At 40.6% G+C, this 22,073-nt stretch overlaps 2 protein-coding genes across 5 annotated transcripts in view; one reads left to right on the forward strand and one right to left on the reverse strand.

Moving 5' to 3' along the window:
- The window catches only part of LOC117997241 (serine/threonine-protein phosphatase 2A regulatory subunit B'' subunit delta), a 132,054-nt gene that overhangs the window by 101,650 nt on the left and 8,331 nt on the right, over positions 1-22,073 (forward strand). For 3 of the 4 annotated variants that reach the window (XM_034985480.2, XM_069509772.1, XM_069509771.1), the window contains 8 exons: positions 12,627-12,763; positions 15,097-15,274; positions 16,382-16,524; positions 16,938-17,038; positions 17,749-17,917; positions 18,724-18,850; positions 19,505-19,669; positions 20,190-20,272. In XM_034985480.2, coding sequence (XP_034841371.1) covers positions 12,627-12,763; positions 15,097-15,274; positions 16,382-16,524; positions 16,938-17,038; positions 17,749-17,917; positions 18,724-18,850; positions 19,505-19,669; positions 20,190-20,272 — 1,103 coding nt within the window. Of the gene's footprint in view, positions 1-12,626; positions 12,764-15,096; positions 15,275-16,381; positions 16,525-16,937; positions 17,039-17,748; positions 17,918-18,723; positions 18,851-19,504; positions 19,670-20,189; positions 20,273-20,361; positions 20,479-22,073 lie in introns of all 4 variants that reach the window. The other variant, XM_069509770.1, reaches the window with a different exon arrangement.
- Positions 1-22,073, reverse strand: part of LOC138404778 (uncharacterized) — a 218,962-nt gene that overhangs the window by 60,387 nt on the left and 136,502 nt on the right. The window lies entirely within an intron of this gene.

Genomic DNA, 22,073 nt, shown 5'->3' on the forward strand with positions numbered 1-22,073 from the left:
TTACCGCCGCCCATGAACATTTGCAGCACCAGAGGAGCCGCCGATGCGTTGCCGGCCTTTTAGGAATTTGTTGGTCCGCCCCTTGAATAACCCCATGTTATAATCTAGTGGGAACACCGCCGATGGGAGTTGGTTCCACAGTTTGCACGTGCGTGGAAAGAAGGATCTGGCGCAGCGGACGGTCGAAGTGCACTAGACACCCAGATGGTGAGGGTGAAATTCCTTACGGTGGCGCGCGGTGCGGTTGTAGAAAAAAGAGGGTGGAATGAGGTCAAAAAGCTCCTCTGAGCACTCCCCATTATACAGGCGATAGAACACGCATAGGGAGCTAACGTCTCTGCGGTGCTCCAGGCTTTCCAACGAGCCGGTTAGTTTGGGATCGTCCACAAGTCGATCAGCCCGCCTTTGGATCCGATCAAATGGAAGGAAGGAGTTGGTACTGGGGTGTTCCAGCCCAAAGGTGGGAGCAGTACTCCATGTGAGGGCGGACTTGCGCCTTATAGAGTAGGAGCCTATGCTCGGGCGCGAAGTACCGCTTTGCTCTGTTGAGCACCCCAAGCTTTTTGGAGGCTAATTTGGCCTTGCTTTCCAAATGATCGCGGAATTGAACCTCGCTCGAAATGTGGACTCCAAGGATCCCAATGCTGTTGGAAGGTGTAAGGGGAGTGCTCTGAAAGAGAAGAGGTAATGTGAACGGGGACTTCTTGGCGGAAAACGCGCAAACCTGTGTTTTAGTTGGATTAAATTGCACTAGGTTTTGTGCGCCCCATTCTGACACTTTACCTAGGCAGGTTTCTATGTCAAACACAAGTTTGGCTCTACACTCCTCCAGCACTGCGCGAGAAAGCTGTGTATGTCCTTTGTACAGGGCATCACCCGTACTGTCATCCGCATAGCAATGGATGTTAGTGTGATGCAACATGTCATTGATATGCAGGATGAACAGTGTGGGCGATAGCACCGAGCCCTGAGGGACGCCAGCATTGATGGGTTTGAGTTCCGAGCAAAAACTGTCGACAGCGACCTTGATGCTGCGACCGTCAAGGAAACTGGCGAGCCAGTTACACAGCTTCACTGGTAGTCCGTAAGATGGTAGTTTCGATAGAAGTGCCCCATGCCAAACCCTATCAAAGGCTTTAGCATTATCAAGACTGACTGCCAGGGCCTCTCCCTTGCTGTCAATGGCTTCCGCCCTTTCTTGTTCTTCATAACATGCATGTCTACTGCTATTAGCAGTTTTTATTTGAAAATTCATACAAATATTATTATAAATGCGAAAGTGTGTCTGTCTGCTAGCTTTTGACGGTCCAACAGTTTAACCAATTTTGATGAAATTTGATACGGCGTTACATCCCGGGGAAGGACATAGGTTACTTTTTATCCCGGAAAATAAAAGAGTTTCCGCGAGATTTTTAAAGGTCCACTCGTTTAACCGATTTATATGAAATTCGGTACAGAGGTACTTTGCATCCCGGAAATTGACATAGGCTACTTTTTATCCTGAAAAATCAAAGTTTCCACAGTATTTTTAAAAACCTAAATCCTCGCGGACGAAGTCGCGGGCATCATCTAGTATTACAATAAAACTTAAAGCTATAGCCTTATCTAATTATTATACAAATCATGCCCGCGTGGAATTAATTACCTACTTACCTACCATCTTTATTTCAAGTATTATTAGTGTTGGTATTTTCTCGGTTACGATTCCTTCTTGTATTTACATACAGGATTTCGATACGAATTTTTGACATATTTTACTTTTTGACTTGAAATATAGATGAGTTACATAATATGTGTGTTCGTGACCAGTAACTCCAGTAAGTATCTTGTACTAGATTCTCAATACGTCCATACAATGCTGGAAGCTCAACCGAACATCGGGGTAAAATGAAAAGAAAGTGAAAACCACAATTTTCACGTTTCCCTTTACCGCCAATGTATTTATTCGTCAAAGCCCCAGGCAAAAAGCTAGTCTGCAAAATAAAACGAAATATTTAACGGCGTTATTGTTGAAGCGTGAACAGATTTCCCGGCAGATTCAATTCAATCACGGACTTACCTACATCATCCCTCACCAAGAAAAACTAATTAAGGCCCCTCATTTGCATTCCGAGATTTGTTAGGGTTCCGTACATGAAGTACGAAGCTGTGGTAGCCTAGTGGTTAGGACGTCCGCCTTCCAATCGGAGGTCGGGGGTTCGATCCCGGGCACGCAACTTTTCGGAGTTATGTGCGTTTTTAAGTAATTAAAATATCACTTGCTTTAACGGTGAAGGAAAACATCGTGAGAAAACCTGCACGCCTGAGAGTTCTCCATAATATTCTCAAAGGTGTGTGAAGTCTGCCAATCCGCACTTGGCCAGCGTGGTAGACTAGGTATGGCGAAACCCTTCTCACTCTGAGAGGAGACCCGTGCTCTGTAGTGAGCCGGCGATGCATGGGTTGGTCATGATGATGATGATGACATGAAGTATGCTAACGGGATGACCACATTACTAAGCTTCCGCTTCCGTTCGTCTGTCCAGCCGTCCGTCCATCTGTTCATTTTATTCATTTAATTTCAAATTTTCACTACTATAATATATTATGCTAGCTTATGCCCGCGACTTCGTGGACTGCGTGGACTACACAAATTTAAAACCCCTATTTTACCCCCTTAGGGGTTGAATTTTCAAAAATCCTTTCTTAGCGGACGCCTGTGTTATAATCATAATAGCTATATGCATGCATGACAAACAGCCCGATCGGTCCATTAGTTTGACCTGTGCGTTGATAGATCAATCAGCCAGCTTTTTCTTTTCTACACTATCTACAATTCTACACTAACATTATAAAGAGGAAAGATTTGTATTTTTGTATGTTTGTAACGAATAAACTCAAAAACTACTAGACTGATTTCAAAAATTCTTTCACCATTAGAATGCTATATTATTCCTGAGTAACATAGGCTATATTCATTAAAATCGACTCAGGTGGAACATACAGAAATAGAAACGTACATAATAAGTCCCGCAAATTGCTATTGCGCTGGATCCATGTCTCATTGACATCGAAATGACTTCGTTTTGACGTCATTTGACGTATATTTAAGTAGAAATATACCATCAGCTCGAAACTTCAGTCTAGTGCTGACGTCCCTAAAATGGCGGCCACACGTATTAGCAATTTGCGGGACATATACAAACCTGCATATTGGCTTTGTCGTAGCCGGGTAAAAAATCGTAAAGGTATTATCATCTGTCGCTCTCGTGTTAACGTGGGAGCATTCTCACGGATGTAAACATGCAAATAATGATGTAAATGCGACGTCCTCGCGGCTCATTGTGTCCCTTCCGGGCTGCGAGCTGCGCTAGGAAGTCGTTGTTATAATGCTACTTAGCTGATGCTTCTTGCCGGAGATTATCATAAGCAAAATATCATGGATAATGGACATACTGCCTAAGAAACTGCTACTAAAGGAGAAGAGAATTTAGTCTATTCTATAGTTACAGTACGCGGCAGAAATTAATGTACATCGACTTTTAGAAGGAGATAGCAGATTTGTAGAGTTGTCTCTGTCGTTGAGACCGACAAAACGTCATATAGGTATGAGTGACAGAGGCAACGCTCTACAAAGCCGAAATGTCATTCGGAAGGCCGATGTACATTACTTTCTGTAGCGTACTGTATTAATTCGAACATTTTGGCTGTGCACTTAGCATTGCGACAGCATTCCATTGTCTTGGTAACCGCTTTTATTATCTATATCTGAACATCCGGAACACAAACAAAAGTTTAGAATTTAGTATATTATGTTTCTGTAACTAACTTGAACTACGGTAAATCCTAGGATTTTGCAGTAAAACCTAAGATTTCGAAGTCAATGTTCTGTGACAATCTTTTATCAGAATTTACTCGGTGGATGGGTAGGGTAGGTCGGCGATGGTTTGATGATGATGATTCAAAGATTCAAAGATTCTTCTTTATTTGCGGTTTCTTCTTTATTTTATGATGATGTCATCTTATGGTTTTACCAGGTCATCCTAGCGTACCGTACCGTCACACCGTAGCGTAGTTCGAGCTTTTACAGTACTTACCTACCATGTTTTGGTTAAAAGTCATGAGCAATGACCTGAATACGGTGACAGGGAGAATGAGGTCACCGAGGCGGAGTGGGTTTGCCCAAGCGTGGCTTTGACGCGCCGCCTTCCGGCAACAAATAATGGAGCATTATCATCTTAAATAGGTCTTTATTTTTTAATTGTTATTCAATCTCCATTTAGTATAAAATAAAGTCGCTTCCTGCCATCTGTCCCTCTGTACCTACGCTTAGATTTTAAAGTACGATAGGCGATTCATTTTTATTTATACGTCCCGCGGGAACTGCCTTTTCCCGTGGATTTTCCAAAAAAATCTAAATATATAAAAAGAAAAGGTGACTGACTGACTGATCTATCAACGCACAGCTCAAACTACTGGACGGATCGGGCTGAAATTTGGCATGTAGATAGCTGTTATGACGTAGGCATCCGCTAAGAAAGGATTTTTGAAAATTCAACTCATAAGGGGGTGAAATAGGGGTTTGAAATTTGTAGGGTCCACGCGGAAAAAGTTGTTCGATTTCAGTTTGTCCCTAGATCGATAAACAATAAATTGTAATTTCACCGGGGAATGTGATGGCAATCACTGATTCCTATGTTCCTACCTCCATGATAGCAATAACTTCAAAAGTTAGTAGGTATCTCAGAGCCATTGCCTGTACCTACTTATTATTAATTCCCTCATGCTTCCTTTCGTATACTTAGGCACTTAATTAAAAATATAAAATTTAATTTCACCTATGGAAAATGATTGCAGTTGTCCTAGATAATAAAGAAACCGCATCGACTAGACTTAGGATAGGTAGACGTCGCCTGCCTAGTGCCTGACCTAAAAACGCGACATCTCATCTTAAAGTAGCTGGAGGCTAACCGATTGAGAACTAGGGATTAAGGAACCACTTTGTGAACTGCGAACTTTGCTGTTATGGGTTAAGATTAAACGAGATGCCTATACCTAGAAGAAAAGTTTTAAGCACCTACTTTTTTCATTTTCTTATTGACATAATATAGTCGAGTTGTATGTGGAAGGATTTGGGAACTCATCGCATTATCATGCCAAGAATACTCCTGCCAATAATGATAGGAGTATTGCAAGCGTTCGTCGTGACCCCTTTCCATCACTACCCATATTATAAATGGGAAAGTGTGTTTGTTTGTTGGTTTGTTGGTTTATTGGTTTGTTGATTTGTTGGTTTGTCCTTAAATCACCTATTATATTATATTCTGTCGCAACGGAGCAACGGATCGATGCCATTTTTTGCATGGCTATAGTTAAAGACCTGCAGAGTGACGTCCATGCGGACGAAATCGCGGGCATCAGCTAGATATTCACATAAGTGAATAATGGAAAGTCACGACGATGCTTGCATATATAGTAACTAGCTTATGCCCGCGACTTCGTCCGCGTGGACTACACAAATTTCGAACCCATATATTACCCCCGTAAGGGTTGAATTTTCAAAAATCCTTTCTTAGTGGATGTCTACGTCACAATAGCTATCTGCATGCCAAATTTCAGCCCGATCCGAACAGTAGTTTGAGCTGTGCCTTGATAGATCAGTCAGTCAGTCAGTCAGTCAGTCACCTTTTCGTTGCCACGAACTATGCAAAATGTAAACTGTACGACGATACTTAATTTATACTAGTCTTGTAGGTAACTGCTCTTTATAATATGACGTATAGCTTTTATCTGCCGATCCATTTATCTTGGCAATAAAAACCTACCCACAATTTAAAACTGTTGATAGCAAAATAAGTAGTTTAGTTAGGCGATTTCTTACCATTGTGTTATGCAAAATCAGCAGCTCTCACAGATTTAACAAAGATTGCCTGACGAATGGCGTTTATAAATTTCCTCACGTACGATGGAAAACATAAAGGTTAAGCCCGGCGCAGATAAATCTACAAAGCATGACTAAACTATTTGTCTACCCTCATATCACATTTCTTACATAATAATATTATGGTATATTTTTCCTCTTTACTGAAACTTTCTGAATTGAAAGGATTTAGGGCCATTAGCGTGCAGTGATGGAGGCATAAAGAAGCTCCTCTAGTTGAAAATCTTGTTACAGCTCAATGCTTTTATCAATTCTCATGATTATAAGTTATAACCTGATAATGCTTACCAAGCTTTGAGCCCTTTGCACGCCACTGGGTGTACATTTACCCTTTACGCATGCATGAAGCTATACAAGTACACGCCCTAAGCCTAACCTTTTATTTATATTATTCTTTTACACGCTCACAATGCCTTTCTAACACAACCTACCTACCTACCTATAAGGCACTCGTATATATGCCACTTTTCAATGACAGATTTACTATTGCTACAAAATAGAAAGTTTAAGCTTTTAAGTTGGGTAGGTACCTATACGAATTACGAACGTACAGTACGCGGCAGAAAATAATGTACATCGACCTGAAGGAGATAGCGGACTTGTAGAGCATTGTCTCTGTCGCTGAGACCGATAAAACGTCATATAGGTATGAGTGACAGAGACAACGCTCTACAAAGCCGAAATGTCATTCTAAAGGCCGGTGTACATTATTTATCTGCCGCGTAGGTACTGTAAGCAGGTATGAAACTGATCGTGCCCGTCATAGTTTACTGAAGCAGAACAGTAACTAAACTTGGTTAACTGAAAAAAAATTGAAAAAAATTGTCAAATTTTGACGTCATTATCGACCTTCCGTACAGCGTGACGTTCATGTTAAAATAAATAAAAATCATGTTTTTTTTTAATTATTCTCTTTAACAATGAATTCTAGCCCCATAAACTACCGCTCTACAAAAAAATCACTTCATTTTATTAGGTAGGTACTACAGTCCAAGACCCTATTGGGAGTTCATCAAAAAACTTTTAAGTATAAAAAGTAGGTACAAAGAGACAATTACAAAAAAAACTTGTTAACTTATCATATAAAGGGCAACGGACCTTAGGATTGACCGATTAGTCTAACCAATAAATCTGCTTCCTGCCCTAGCCCTCGGGGTCGTTGACCGCGGAAGTAGGTCACGCCTTGCCTATAAATAGAGACACTTGGTTTGACGGACTAGCCGACTGCCCGTTACGCAAGCTAGGACACTATCCCTCTAACAAATAAACCTGGAATAGCGGTGGAATAGTTATACTCTGTTTTGTCTTTTTCCTTCAAATGTCAAATTACTGATGACAGAGAAAGACAAAACAGAGTATAACTATTCCACCGCTATTCCAGGTTTATTTGTTAGAGGGTTAAAGTTACTATTCCGATAGTCCAAGAGACAGGATTATCATTCATATCATCTATACTTGCATACCTACTTACTTAATATACCTACTTAATATTATAAATACGAAAGTGTGTTTGTCTGTCTGTCTGTCTGTTGTTAGCGCCTCGTTTATAGGATTCGCCACATAGTAATATCATCTGACAACGTTGTTGGCATTAGCCTATGGACGGGACATCTGCGGCAGACCTCCGACCTCCCTGGCGCAGTGGTGAGCGCTATGGTCTTAATAGTGGGAGGTCCCGGGTTCGATTCCTGGCAGGGGTTTGGAATTTTATAATTTCTAAATTTCTGGTCTGGTCTGGTGGGAGGCTTCGGCCGTGGCTGGTTACCACCCTAACGGCAAAGCCGTGCCGCCAAGCGATTTAGCGTTCCGGTACGATGCCGTGTAGAAACCAAAGGGGCATGGGTTTATTAAAAATTGCCATACCCCTTCCAGGTTAGCCCGCTATCATCTTAGACTGCATCATCACTTACCACCAGGTGAGATTGCAGTCAAGGGCTAACTTGTATCTGAATAAAAAATATAAAAAAAAGACCAACTCTTAATAATCTGATAAACTGCAGACAAAAAAGCGCTCTAAGTGCAACACAGCGCATCTCACAAGAAATCTAGCAAAAATTTTACGTTGTTTCTTCATCTACCTGTACAGTATACCTACGCGACAGAAAGTAATACCTACATCGGCCATAAGAATGACATTTCAGCTTTGTAGAGTGTTGTCTCTGTCACTCATACCTATATGACGCTTTGTCGGTCACAACGACAGAGACTTAATACTCTACAAATCTGATATCTCCTTCTAAAGGTCGATGTACATTACTTTCTGCCGCGTACTTACTGTAATGAATTTGGAATTTGGAACGTCATGTCTTTAGTATTCAACAAATATATATTTACAGACAAAGAAAATATCTCAACATTAGCACAGCTGCCGCCTATAATGTTCGATGGGGTTCATATTCCATACAGCAGCAAAGTGAAAAATCTAGGCATTACTTTTGACCAATCTCTAACTTGGATACAAATGAGTGAGCTGAGCAGAAAGATGTTTGGTGCAGTCGTCTCCCTCCGAAGATTGCGTAATGTTCTTCCTATTCCTGCTAAGGTTGCGCTGGCTCAGTCTCTACTTCTACCAATCCTCGATTACGCTGATACTTGTTATCTTAATCTAACTGAGGACCAACTGAACAAACTTGAGCGGCTTCAAAATCTTTGTATAAGGTTCATATTTGGGCTGCGAAAGTATGACCATGTCTCCGAGTACCGCCGTAAGCTCAAGTGGCTCCCGATTCGTCTTCGCAGGAATACTCATATTCTTCATCTTCTTTACTGTATACTGTTCAATCCCTCCATTCCTTTTTATCTTAAAGAACGCTTTGAGTACGTATGTGATACACACTCTTTTTCTCTTCGTTCTCAAAATAATCTACGTCTGAAAGTTCCTACACACTCCTCTTCTTATTATGCTAAATCATTTACTGTTACCGCTATACTGCTATGGAATTCTCTCCCCTTGGATATAATACAGTCTCAATCACTATCAATTTTCAAAACGAAATTGAAGGTCTTTTATTTATCCTCCATTTGATGTGTTTATTTATTTATTTTTACTGTTTATTCCACTTATCTGTCGTCTATTCCTCTCTTATTTACTGTTGTATTTTTTATTATATATTTATATACATACGTATATTATGTATATTTACTTTATTTAATTAGTACACCCCTTCCTCTTTCTTTAATTTTTATAATATCCTCTACCCTAAGGTTGCCTGGAAGAGATCGCTATTTTAGCGATAAGGCCGCCTTTTGTACATGCTATCTTTGTTATATGTCTATTGTTTTGGTTTTGGTGTACAATAAAGCATATTTTACTTTACTTTACTTTACTCTACATTATTACGACATAATATCCTACTCGTTGGAGAGATAGGAATGAACTTCCTTATGAGCATTTTCAACGTTTAGTCTGTTAAATAGGGCAATATAAGAACTAGAGCAAGCGGTCATCAATTGTGTGATTATAGTAGGCAGCGCGAGCTACCCAGTCCCTAGTTACAGAATACGACAAAACTTTAGAGATTACTTTTACTCAAAAACACTTATAAAATTTTAGGTATTCTTACTTCTACTATCACTATACCTACTAATATTAGTACTTACCTACTTAGCATCATCATCTTCAACCCATCGCTGGCTCACTACTGAGCACGGGTCTCCTCTCAGAATGAGAACGGTTTGGCCATCCGCGTACTAGGTACGCCTAGTTTTGAGAACATTATGGAAAACTCTCAGGTGCAGATTTCCACCTGCCTAAAGGAAGGAAAACCTTCACCATTAAAGTAAGTGATACTCATAACTTCAAAAAGTTAGGGGTAGGTAAGTAGGTACGTGCCCGGGATAGAAGCCGAACTCACCGAATAGGAGGCCGATGTCTTATCATATCACCTAGCATCGCTGCTTACTACCTTATCATATACCTACGGATTTAGCATAGAATTAGAAATGGATGAAGTTAGGTGATAATTAGCTTTTCTAGTAAAATAAGAACATCGATAATAGGCATAGACTTATTAAGGTAGCCCTTGACTGCAATCTCACCTGGTGGTAAGTGATGATGCAGTCTAAGATGATAGCGGGCTAACCTGGAAGGGGTATGGCAGTTTTTATTAAACCCATACCCCTTTGGTTTCTACACGGCATCGTACCGGAAGGCTTAATCGCTTGGCGGCACGGCTTTGCCGTTAGGGTGGTAACTAGCCACGGCCGAAGCCTCCCACCAGACCAGACCAGAAATTTAGAAATGATAAAATTCCAAACCCCTGCCAGGAATCGAACCCGGGACCTCCCACTATTTAGACCACAGCGCTCACCACTGCGCCAGGGAGGTCGTCAAAACCTCCTTCCTCCTCCTTACCTCCTCCTTATACCTTGTTAGGTATACCTAACTATACTACGCGACAGGTCGTGATGGCAATCGGGGAAAGAACGCCCCGCATTCCTGGGCCCTGCGCTAACCCGGTGCGGGCGAGCACGGGTGATGTGCAGGTGTGGGGGTACCCCGCCTCATACCCACCCCGATTGTCCTTTCATATATAGTTACGTCCCTATAAAGTAGGTAAGTAGAATACGTGTAATTGCCAAAAAGCAGGAAGTCGTCTCGGCTCCTTTGTCTTTAATAACGCGAGACAGAACGATATAAAGACTGTTGCCATATTATGTCCTTTTATAGGAATCTCATAGCCATATCTATGAGAAATTCAAGCATTGATTTAATTTTAATTTCATTTATGTCTAGGTAGTACCTACCTAGTCTTTTTGTTTGAACTTTCCTTTTGGTTTCTGCCAAACCGGTCCTTTTCTTTGAGATTCCAAGTGAATATCAGTACAGAACGCGGCCGAAAGTAGTCGATAAGAAAGACTAAAGTCGTAAAGAAGTCGATGTACCTACATCGACCTTTAGCGAGAAGGAGAAAGCAAATTTGTAGATCACTGTCTCTCTGTCGTTGAAACCGGCAAAACGTCATATAGGTATGAGTGACAGAGACAACGCTCTACAAAGCCGAAATGTCATTCTAAAGGCCGATGTACATTACTTTCGGCCGCGTCCTGTAGCGGTGTATTTTATTGCAAGCTGTGCTCTCAAATTAGATTTAGTTACATTTACAATTACGTAAATAGCGAACTCTTGCGTGAGTTGAAATCAATGATGGGACAAACTCTGTTGACCTCTCTGGAAGATTTTAATAAGGCTAGTTGACTCTGGAATTTTCGGACATAGGGTCGGTTTTTTGATCCGTGGTATAAGTTGAGTTGACTATAAAGGTACGATTCCGAACCACGCTGCCGCAACAGTACTGTCGCGGCACTACTGGTCCCCATACAATCTCTATAAGCTTATATGAGATTACAGAGATTGTATGGGGACCAGTAGTGCCGCGACAGCACTCTTGCGGCAGCACTGCTGCGTGCAGCGTGGTTTGGAATCATACATTTAGTCAAACTTACAAACTATAGTAAAAATTGTGAAATGCAGATTGCAGCGACTCTTCTAACAGCCGCACTCAGAGTCGCTTAATCGTTACTTAAGGCATACCTTATCCATACTAATTAATGACTTAAGTAACAATTAAGCGACTCTGAGTGCGGCTGTAAGAGTCGCTGCCATCTGCATTTCACTGAAACAAAACAAACCGAAACATGACAACGACCATTCCTGTAGACCGGAAACTGTATTAGATATGTATACCTACCGTACCGGCGGAAGCGACGGACCACCCACGGGACGCACGTGACCACGACCAGTCCGTGTACACCTTGACACAGAATACCAAATAACTACTGCACAGCGTGGGCGCATCGGTACGAAATACGAATGTCGAAAATACACACCTTGCAAGGTGCAAGCAAGGCGTTTGGATTTAGGCAATGATCCATGGATAGATATCTACTAGTCACACTAATATTGTGTCTTTCTACCTTTTAGAGCTCAACCTTATTTGATACCTCCCTGACGCAATGGTAAACCCTGTGGTCTTATGAAAGGGAGGTTATAGGTTCGATTCCCAGCATAGGGGTATTTTAGGAATTTATAATTTCTAAATTGTCTCCCGAGTCCCGTCTGGTCTAGTAGGAAGCTTCGGCTGTGGCTAGCTATGACTTTAACGGCAAAGTCGTGCTGCCAAACGGTTTAGCGCGCCGGAAATAATCATGTACCTGCTACTAAGAGAGAAACAGTAGAATCTAACTTAAAGCTGATATTAAGTTGAACCATAACTTTAAACGACTGAACAGGAGCGAGGGCTGTTAAATAATAATTAGGAACTTAAGCGAAAAATCTTTCAGCTCATGCATTTAATTAAGAGGAACATGAGCAAAATTTTTTCAGCTCATACCATGCAGTAGGTAATCAGGAAGCGACGTGAAATTCTAAACTCCCATCGGCGGTGTTCCCACTAGATTACAACTTGTGGTTATTCAAGGGGCGGACCAACAAATTCCTAAAAGGCCGGCAACGCATCGGCAGTTCCTCTGGTGCTGCAAATGCTCATGGGCGGCGGTAATCACTTAACATCAGGTGACCCGCCTGCTCGTTTGCTCGCTATCTCTATTTTAAAAAAATCTAATCTATGATCTAAGGCATATTACTAGGTACTTAAACTATCAGCCTCAGGAGTACCTACCTATCAGCAGTTGATATTATACAACTTTCTAATATTAAAGCGCCATCAAAACATCATTATAATATTAGAAATCTCCTTATCCCCAGGTGCCGCGGGAAAGTTTCAAGCACATCGTGAAAGCGTGCGAGTGCACGCTATACTGGAAAATGCCTTTGTTCCTTGCGACGCAGCAGAACCTCAACGCACCCGTTGACGGCCACAAGTTCATCGATTTTTGGAGAGAGTAAGTGATTTGATGACTTGTGGACGATCCCAAACTAACCGGCTCGTTAGAAAGCCTGGAGCACCGCACAGACGTTAGTTCTCTATGCGTGTTCTATCGCCTTTATACTGGGGAGTGCTCTGCTTTTTGACCTCATTCCACCCTCATTTTTCTACAACCGCACCGCGCGCCACCGTAAGGAAATTCACCCTCACCACCTGGGTGTCTGGTGCACTTCGACCGTCCGCTGTGCCAGATCCTTCTTTCCACGCACATGCAAACCGTGGAACCAACTCCCATCGGCGGTGTTCCCACTAGATTACAACTTACAACATGAGGTATGAATTACCCCATAGGGGCGGACCAACAAATTCCTAAAAGGCCGGCAAACGCATCGGCGGTTCCTCTGGTGCTGCAAATGTTTTTGGGCGGCGGTAATCACTTAACATCAGGTGACCCGCCTGCTCGTTTGCTCGCTATCTCTATTTTTTAAAAAAACTAAATCGTTCACTCAACATTATCAACATTCTTCAAGAATGTTAAGAATCTCTTAGGTACAACGGGTCAAGAATGCAACTGTGTACTACTGGCCTCCCTGGAGCAGTGGTAAGCGCTGTGGTCTTATTAGTGGAAGGTCCCGGGTTCGATTCCTGGCAGGGATTTGGAATTTTATAATTTCTTAATTTCTGGTCTGGTCTGGTAGGAGGCTTCGGCCGTGGCTAGTTACCACCCTACCGGCAAAACCGTGCCGCTAAGCGATTTAGCGTTCCGGTACGATACCGTGTAGAAACCAAAGGGGCATGCATGGGTTTATTAAAAACAACTATACCTCTTCCAGGTTACCCCGCTTCTATCTTAGACTGCATCGTCACTTACTACCAGGTGAGATTGCAGTCAAGGGCTGACTTAAGTATCTGAATAAAAAAAATACAAAGGCTAAGCAAAGATCTTGAAACGCCAAACTTACACCAAATCTATTAAATCCTCAAATCTAACGTCATGAGAGCAAATTTAAATAAAATTATTGAAACTCAAGGAACTGTCCCACTTTTAATAAAAATAAAATTAAAAAGCCTTATGCAATGTGAATAGGTAGCCTACGTACCTATCGTGTTATTCCAAAAATACTTATTGCATAGATAATTTTGAAATAGTGAACTGTGAAGTAATAGGTTTCACATAAACTTTCACAATATTATGGTTTATAGCTTAATTCGATTTCACGAACTAGTTCGAATCGGTACATACATAATACCTATGAGTTAACTTTTACGATCAATTTATTTAGATCATAATTTACCTACTGCCGTTTGCGGTTACCTCGGCTAAAAGTAATAGTACAATCACAGAGTAACCGCAACTCAGAAATAATGACTGGTCGTGTATTATTTACGGCACTTTGGAAATAAGTTGGCGAAAACGATAAATTAATTTGATAATGTAAATATAGAAGAATCCGGCTTTACTCACGTATTTAGTCGACGAAAGCCAATTTTAAACCAATCTCGCGATTCTTTTCATATAGGGACTACAATGATACGTGATAAAAAAATAAAAAAATAAAATGATACGTGATTATGATACGTGTAAGTTGCAACTAGCAGAATAACCGCGACTGCGCGACTGTTTCAACTCAAAAACCCTCGCCTTTTGAGATGATCTCATTTTTTGGTCTCTTTACTAGCAGATAGTCACCGGTAAAGCAAATGATATTTAATTCCTTAAAACGCAAAACTCTGGAATCGGGCTCCTGACCTCCCAAATACAAGGCTGACGTCTTAACCAGTAGGCTTTTCACCCCTTAATTTATATAAGTTTTATAAAAATGATTTTTTATTGCAAGATAGACGCTTGGCGACAATCATAAAGTAAAGTAAAGTAAAATATTCTTTATTGTACACCAAAACCAAAACACTAGATATAAAACAAAGATGTTTGCAAGTACAATATGCGGCGTTATCGCTAAAATAGCGATCTCTTCCATGCAACCTTAGGGGGTAGAGGATATTATTAAATTAAAGAAAGCGGAAGGGGTGTACTAATTAAATAAAGTAAATACACATAATATACGCATGTAAATATACATATAAATAATAATACAACAGTAAATAAGAGAGGAATAGACGACAGATAAGTGGAATAAAAAGTATATAAGAGGATAAATAAAATAGCTTTAATTTTGTTTTGAAAATTGATAGCAATCATGCTTAATTTGTGGCATAGGTTGAAGCGCGCTTGTCTAGAATATACCTAATCACTCATGCCTTTAAGGTATTTAAATTATACGTGGCAGGTAGATACTTAAAAACTCCGTTAAAATTCAAATTTAAAATTTTCTTTCTCGTTTTCGCCAGGATGACGACACAATGCCATGACCATGCTTCCCGATTCGTGTACCTACTGACCCGGGGGAAGAACAGCAATCTAACTCCTGAAGACTTCGTGCCGCTGGTGCAAGATGTCGTCGACACACACCCTGGGCTATCGTTCCTCAAGGAAGCCACCGAGTTTCACTCCCGATATGTTCATACTGTAAGTTAAATCGGTTATTTACAAATATTGTGTTCATACTATGAGTTTTTATGGCATGGCAGATTTTTCACGCTCTAATACAATCTATGGATTATGAAAAGCAATATAATTGTCATTTGAAAACCAGCATCAAATCTTCATCCATCCATCCAACAGCCTGTTTGACATAGGCCTTTCCAAGAGTGCGCCACCAAACACGGTCCTTAGCCTTCCTCATCCACCCGCTCCCCACCAGGTCATCGGTCCAGCGGGCTGGAGGTCGTCCCACACGGCGCTTACCGGTACGCGGTCTCCACTCCAGAACACGTCTACCCCATCGGCCGTCGGTTCCACGACAGACATGACCTGCCCAGTGCCACTTCAGCTTGCTAATCCTTCATCAAATCTTATTTCTAAATTCTAATCAATTAAATATCACTTGCTTTAACGGTGAAGGAAAACATCGTGAGGAAATCTGTATGTTCAAGAGTTCTCCATAATGTTCTTAAAGGTGTGTGAGAAGTCTGCCTATCCGCACTTAGCCAGCGTGGTGGACTATGGCCTTAACCCTGGTCATTTTTGCTGGCAATGGGTTGAGAGTGATGATAATGACAGTGAAATTCTATTAAAGGGATAACGGCGGTTACGCACTCATCCGATCCAAGTCCATTAAAATACGTTACTTTTTGTTTTGTATGGTAGCTTATGATGAAATATCTCGTAGATAATTTATAAGTATTTTTGCGTATTTTTACGGATTCGGATCGGATGAGTCCGTAACCGCCGTGCGGTATCGCTGTAAGGGATCATTATACAAATGATCCTAGCAGAATAGTTATGCAATAAAAGCCTGACACTACAACTGTTGAAGGAAAACATCGTGAGGAAACCTGGATGCCTGAGAGTTCTCCATAATGTCCTCAAAGGTGTGTGAAGTCTACCAATCTGCACATGGCCAGCGTGGTAGACTATGGCCAAAACCCTTGTCGCTCTGTAGTGAGCCGGTGATGGGTTGATCATGATGATGACAGAAATCCCCAAGTAGGTATGCTTCTTTTTACGTAAAACGGAGCTATATGAATTTCGAACGTAACAATCTCAATGGAATCCTTTCTGTCGTCTTTCCAGGTAATAGCTAGGATATTCTATTGCGTGAACCGGTCGTGGTCCGGCCGGATATCAATACCCGAGCTGAGGAGATCCAATCTCCTCCAAGTGATACAGCTCTTGGAGGATGAGGAAGACATCAATCAAGTTACGCAATACTTTAGGTGAGCTAGCTACCTACAGTACCTACTTATGCCTACTCCTTCTGAAAAATATGAACGTTAATACTTTTGTTACGAAATACCTACGTCAACGTTCGATTAAACTTTAGAAACTTCAGAACTATTTTAAAACAGTAGGTACAAATAAAATCCAGTAATTTCTTTAAATTAAAAATACGTATTTACGTTATTACGTTTGAAATGCTTATAGTATAATGCAGCTTACGTATTTTTCTCTATTTAATATTTCGTAGTTTTCTCTATTTAATGTTCTATGGTTAAAAGTAAGATAGTGGGTCCCTAATCAGCGTAATTTCTATGCTCTTCAAAGTAGATAGTTCTTGTACCTACTTAAAAAATGATGCCACATAAAAAATCAATAAATTAATTTTCAATATCAATGTGTATATTTTCAGTTACGAGCATTTCTATGTCATCTACTGCAAATTCTGGGAGTTGGACAAAGACCACGATCTGTTCATTGACAAGCATGATCTCGCCAGGCATAACGATCACGGTTAGTGAAATTTTAATAAGTACAAATAAAAGCCCTAATGGGAAGATTACACCTACCGAGTAGTGAAGCGAGACACTAAAATGTCACTCGGCCGAGACAGTGCTGTGGCTAAGAAATTGCGGCGAAATTGCACTCGTTAAAGTGTTTATACCAACCGAGTACTCGGCCGAGGACACTGACTCGCCACTGTACTCGGTAGGTGTAATCTGCCTATTAGTGGTAATTGGTATTTCCTGGTACACTTCTTCAACAAACACAATTACTTTTAGATATAACAAAATTCCGCAATCAATTTTGTACTTGCCACACGAGTTTAAAAAATCTATCAAACGTTATGCTCATGAAAAAAGCATATTACACAATCGAAGATTATGTAGGTGCTTAAATGATAAAAGAGCGTGGTTTTAATTTGCAGTTCGCTCTAGAAACTGCAGTTACTTTTATACACGGCATAATAATATTGTACTTGCATCAAATCTTTGAAAAGGCTGCCACCGAGTTTCTTGCTGGTTCTTCTCGGCTCTTAATTTTTAACCGACTTCAAAAAAGGAGGAGGTTCTCAATTCGTCGGAATACCGTCGGTCTTAGGTGCAAAATTTTGAGTTAAATAGTACAGGTATGAGTTGAAAAGAGGTCTGCTCTTTTCAACTCTCACAACTGCGCCAGGGAAGTCGTCATTATTTATCTATTGATCTGTTTTTTAATTTCAGCTCTGTCAAGTCGTATGATCGAGCGGGTGTTATCCGGGTGCGTGACGCGGGGCAACCAGAACCGACTGACACCTGATGGTGAGCCTCGCATGTCCTACACTGAGTTCGTGTGGTTCCTGCTGGCTGAAGAGGACAAGACCCATCCCACTGCTATTGAATACTGGTTCAGGTAAACACCTAAACTTGCATTATTAATTTAAGTACTAGATGATGCCCGCGACTTTGTCTTCGTGGATTTTAAAAAATCCGTGAGAGCTCTTTGATTTTCAGGGATAAAAAGTAGTTTATGTCCGTCTCCAGGAGTCCGTATATCTCTATACCAGTAAATGATACCTGCAACGTCGTTCATGCGGATTTAGGTTCTTTAATTTAATTTTCTTAATCTTCCGTAATTCCTGTGAAAACTCTTTCATTTTCCCAGACCAAAAGTAGCTTATGCTATGTTCTTCCCCGGGATGCAAGCTGTATCCATATTCCAAACCAGGGTTATTGCGAATGCTAATATTTTAACATCTACGGATGCGGATGTAGATTATTAAAAGTTCACTTCCGCGGATGCGGGTGACCACTCTACCCCGCCCACTTTCTTTGCAGGCTGTTGTTGCAAATATGAATCTGCATCCATAAAAGCTCCGCATTAATTGATGCGGATGCGGATGTCTGAATTAATGGAATGTTCCGCATTTGCGGTTGCGAATATCCGTAACACCCGTCAAAATCAGTTAAACGGATCGGTTGAGAAAAGCTAGCAGATAGAGAGACAGACACACTTTCGCACTTATATTATTAAGTACAAGTAAGTATTAGGGTGGATACTGGATAGTATATGGATATGGATTAGATTTGGTGAATGAGTTAGTTAATTTAGAAGCTTAGATTAAAGTAGAGTTAGGCTAAATCGTTTATTGAGTAGGTAACTCATTGGAACTCAGTAATAAGAGAAAAATAAGTAAAGTTGTTAACTTGTGTTTCCAGGTGTATGGACGTGGACGGAGACGGTTACATCTCCATATACGAGTTGGAGTACTTCTACGAGGAGCAAATGCAGAGGATGGAGGCGATAGGTATTGAGACGCTGCCGTTCGGCGATTGTTTATGTCAGGTACGTAACTTATATTTATTGTCTTACTAGATGATGCCAGCGACTTCCTATCTGTGTGAAATTAGGAGATCCATAGGAGAACCCGGTGCGGGATAGCGCAGGTAACGTGCGTGTCTGTGGGGTGTCCCCCTGCCTCATACCCCGATTGCCATCTCAAACTGTCGCGAACTATACTTACTTAAGTACGTATAGATTTAAAAAACCGGGCAAGTGCGAGTCAGAATCGCGCAATGAGGGTTCCGTACTATAGTCGCATTTTTCGACATTTTGCAGGATAATTCAAAAACTATGATGCATAAAAATAAATAAAAATCTGTTTTAGAATTCACAGGTGAAGACCTTTCATATGATACCCCATTTGATATAGTTATCTTACTGAGAAAATTAATAATACTAATTATTAGTTCATGACCACAATTTAATTTTTTTTGTGTGATCTAACCCTAAATTGACGGTTTTCAGATTTTTCCCCTAAAGCCAGCTATAAGACCCACCTACCTGCTAAATTTCATGATTCTAGGTCAACGGGAAGTACCCTGTAGGTTTCTTGACAGACAGACAGACAGACGACAGACAACAAAGTGATCCTATAAGCGTTCCGTTTTTCCTTTTGAGGTACGGAACCCTAAAAATGGATGAATTTACAAATTCCAGATGTTAGATATGGTCCACCCGGCAGAAGACGGCAAGATCACACTCGGCGACCTGAAGAAGTGCAAACTGACGCCCATCTTCTTTGACACGTTCTTCAACCTCGAGAAGTACCTCGATCACGAGCAGCGGGATCCGTTCGCGACCCAGCGCGATTCAGATTGCGAGGTCAGTTTATACACCTACATTCGACCTTATAACCACAAAGTGCAGACCTTACAACCACACAGTACGCGGCAGAAAATAACGTACATCGACCTTTAGAAAGAGATAGCGGTTTCGTAGGACGTAGAGCATTGTCTCTGTCGTTATGTCCAATGTTTTATACGGCTGGGACCGCATGCAACAGGTAGCAAAGGGGCCTTGTTGACACGATGTCTGCAATATTATGGGTTGACGACGGCCTCACAAAGCGTCAGTGAGACGGCGAAGGCAGCAAGTGGCCAACAGTGTGTGGTAGGATAGGCGACCAGAGGAATTAACTTCCCCTTTCTTCTGGCACCAGTTGAGACCGACAAAACGTCACATAGGTATCAGTGACAGAGACACCGCTGATACAAAACTGAACTGACGTATATGAAGACTAAGCCCACTTATCCTTTAGCTCAACTTTTAAGTTGATAAAACTCTACTAGTCAAAATAGGAAAATATTTAACTATAACCAAGCAAATTATATTTTCATTTCAGATGTCAGAATGGGACAGATTTGCCGCTGAAGAATACGAACTGTTAGTCGCTGAAGAAGGTGGCAGTGATGCGCAGGACCAAATGTAAGCATTTCTATCATATAACTTACATACCTATTTTAAGTAGCTATCGAATATAATCCAAATCAATAATACTTTTCTTTATAAAACAGGCAGTTATTCGGTATTAAAGAATCGGAGAAAAAGAAGTATGTTAATCGATTCTATGATTTGATCAGAAGTAGTGGGTTTCCTGGACTTAAATCGAACAAATAGTGTACCCTGCAGTGGTAAAGTAAATGTCACCTTAAGGCACTAGATGATCATACCTTGTTCAAGGAGTCGAGCTAACATAGGGCGCTCTCTCTCGCACAATTGTATAAAAGTGAAAAGGATGCATATGATCGTGATTGGTCAGTGGGTATGTGACCATTCCCTAAAAATGTAAGGGCGCGTTTATATTGCACTACAAAACATCTTAAAAAGATTGCAAGTTTTTGCGCGCGCCTTCGTCCGTGCGGTATTGATATTAAATTAATCATGAGATGTTTCATTTGTACAAGTATTCATAAACAAAACAGCAGAAGTTAGGAAAGAGAAAAAAATCTAGTAAGCAAACCAGATTAATAATAAATAATCAATTTATCCGAGAAACACGCCAACTTACTAAATAAGCAGAATACAGTCAACGCAAGGTATTTTTAAAAAACTAGAATCAAAATAAGAAGCAACTAAAGACATGATGTGCGCAAGAGAGACATGATGTGCGCAATGTGTATATAGGTACGTACCCTATGTCTGTTATCGGCAAGTTCTGCAACCAGTGACGTGCGATTTCTTACTTCCCTATTAGCTCGTCTCGATGAACAGGGTATAGGCCTCAAGCATTTGATGCATTGTGGAGCACTAGTCTTAGAACATATTGCTAGTGCACGATATCTTACAGCCACAAAGACATTAACAGAAACCCACGCAATATGTTCTGAATGCACATTATTAAAATATACGTACCAGAGACTTGTTAAAAGAAAACGAAATCTTCATTCCTAATAGATATTATTATATTCTGTCATATCTACATATTATAATATTACTCTTATTTATTTTCTTTATTCACACTTAGCTATATTTATCTTTATATTCGTGCTCATAAACGGGTTAGCTTCTCAATACCTCGATGCAATTGAGATCTTACTCCGTTTCTCCACCCTAAGATATTTCAAGAAACTTTGGTCCATCTATCCACCACAGACTAAATAAAATACAAATTCCGTTAATAAGGTGGAAAGACGGACACACGTTTCCGAGAGTACTACACCAAACTTTTAGGGTGCATAAAGGGGATAAGCCCAATTGAGTAGATGCGAACTTATTTTGATTACACAAGTTCTGATTCTGAAGGTCTAAAGTCCTGAGAAGATTCTGAGTAACACAGTGTTAGGTACCTACTCAGAATTATGGACTGTATTGCCAGCTAGATTTATGGTATTTGGCAATGTTTGAAGCCCATTTACGAGCCACTATATATTATGTCTATTTATTTCTTTATTTTCTACATTATGTTATTTATTTTATTAGAATAAAAAATATTACGGTACCATTCATTTAGTTGTCACTTTTTATTACCTACCTAATATTATGTTCACAATCTATTTCGATTTCTTTCATCAGGGAGGAAGACAGAACTGGCTATGATAGGGTAAGATTGTGTTCGTGTATGGCCGTGTATGATAATATTGTATTGTGTACTTTTGCTGCATTGACTTTGCAATAATATTATCGAAATGAACTCTGAATTTGCTTGAGTTCATCGTCATCAGAACGTCATTCAAAACTTGTCTACCCAAGAATTATACCTAGGTTCTATACAACAACATCTATAGAC

This window comes from Maniola hyperantus, chromosome 4 (assembly GCF_902806685.2).
Source record: "Maniola hyperantus chromosome 4, iAphHyp1.2, whole genome shotgun sequence".
NCBI lineage: Eukaryota > Metazoa > Arthropoda > Insecta > Lepidoptera > Nymphalidae > Maniola > Maniola hyperantus.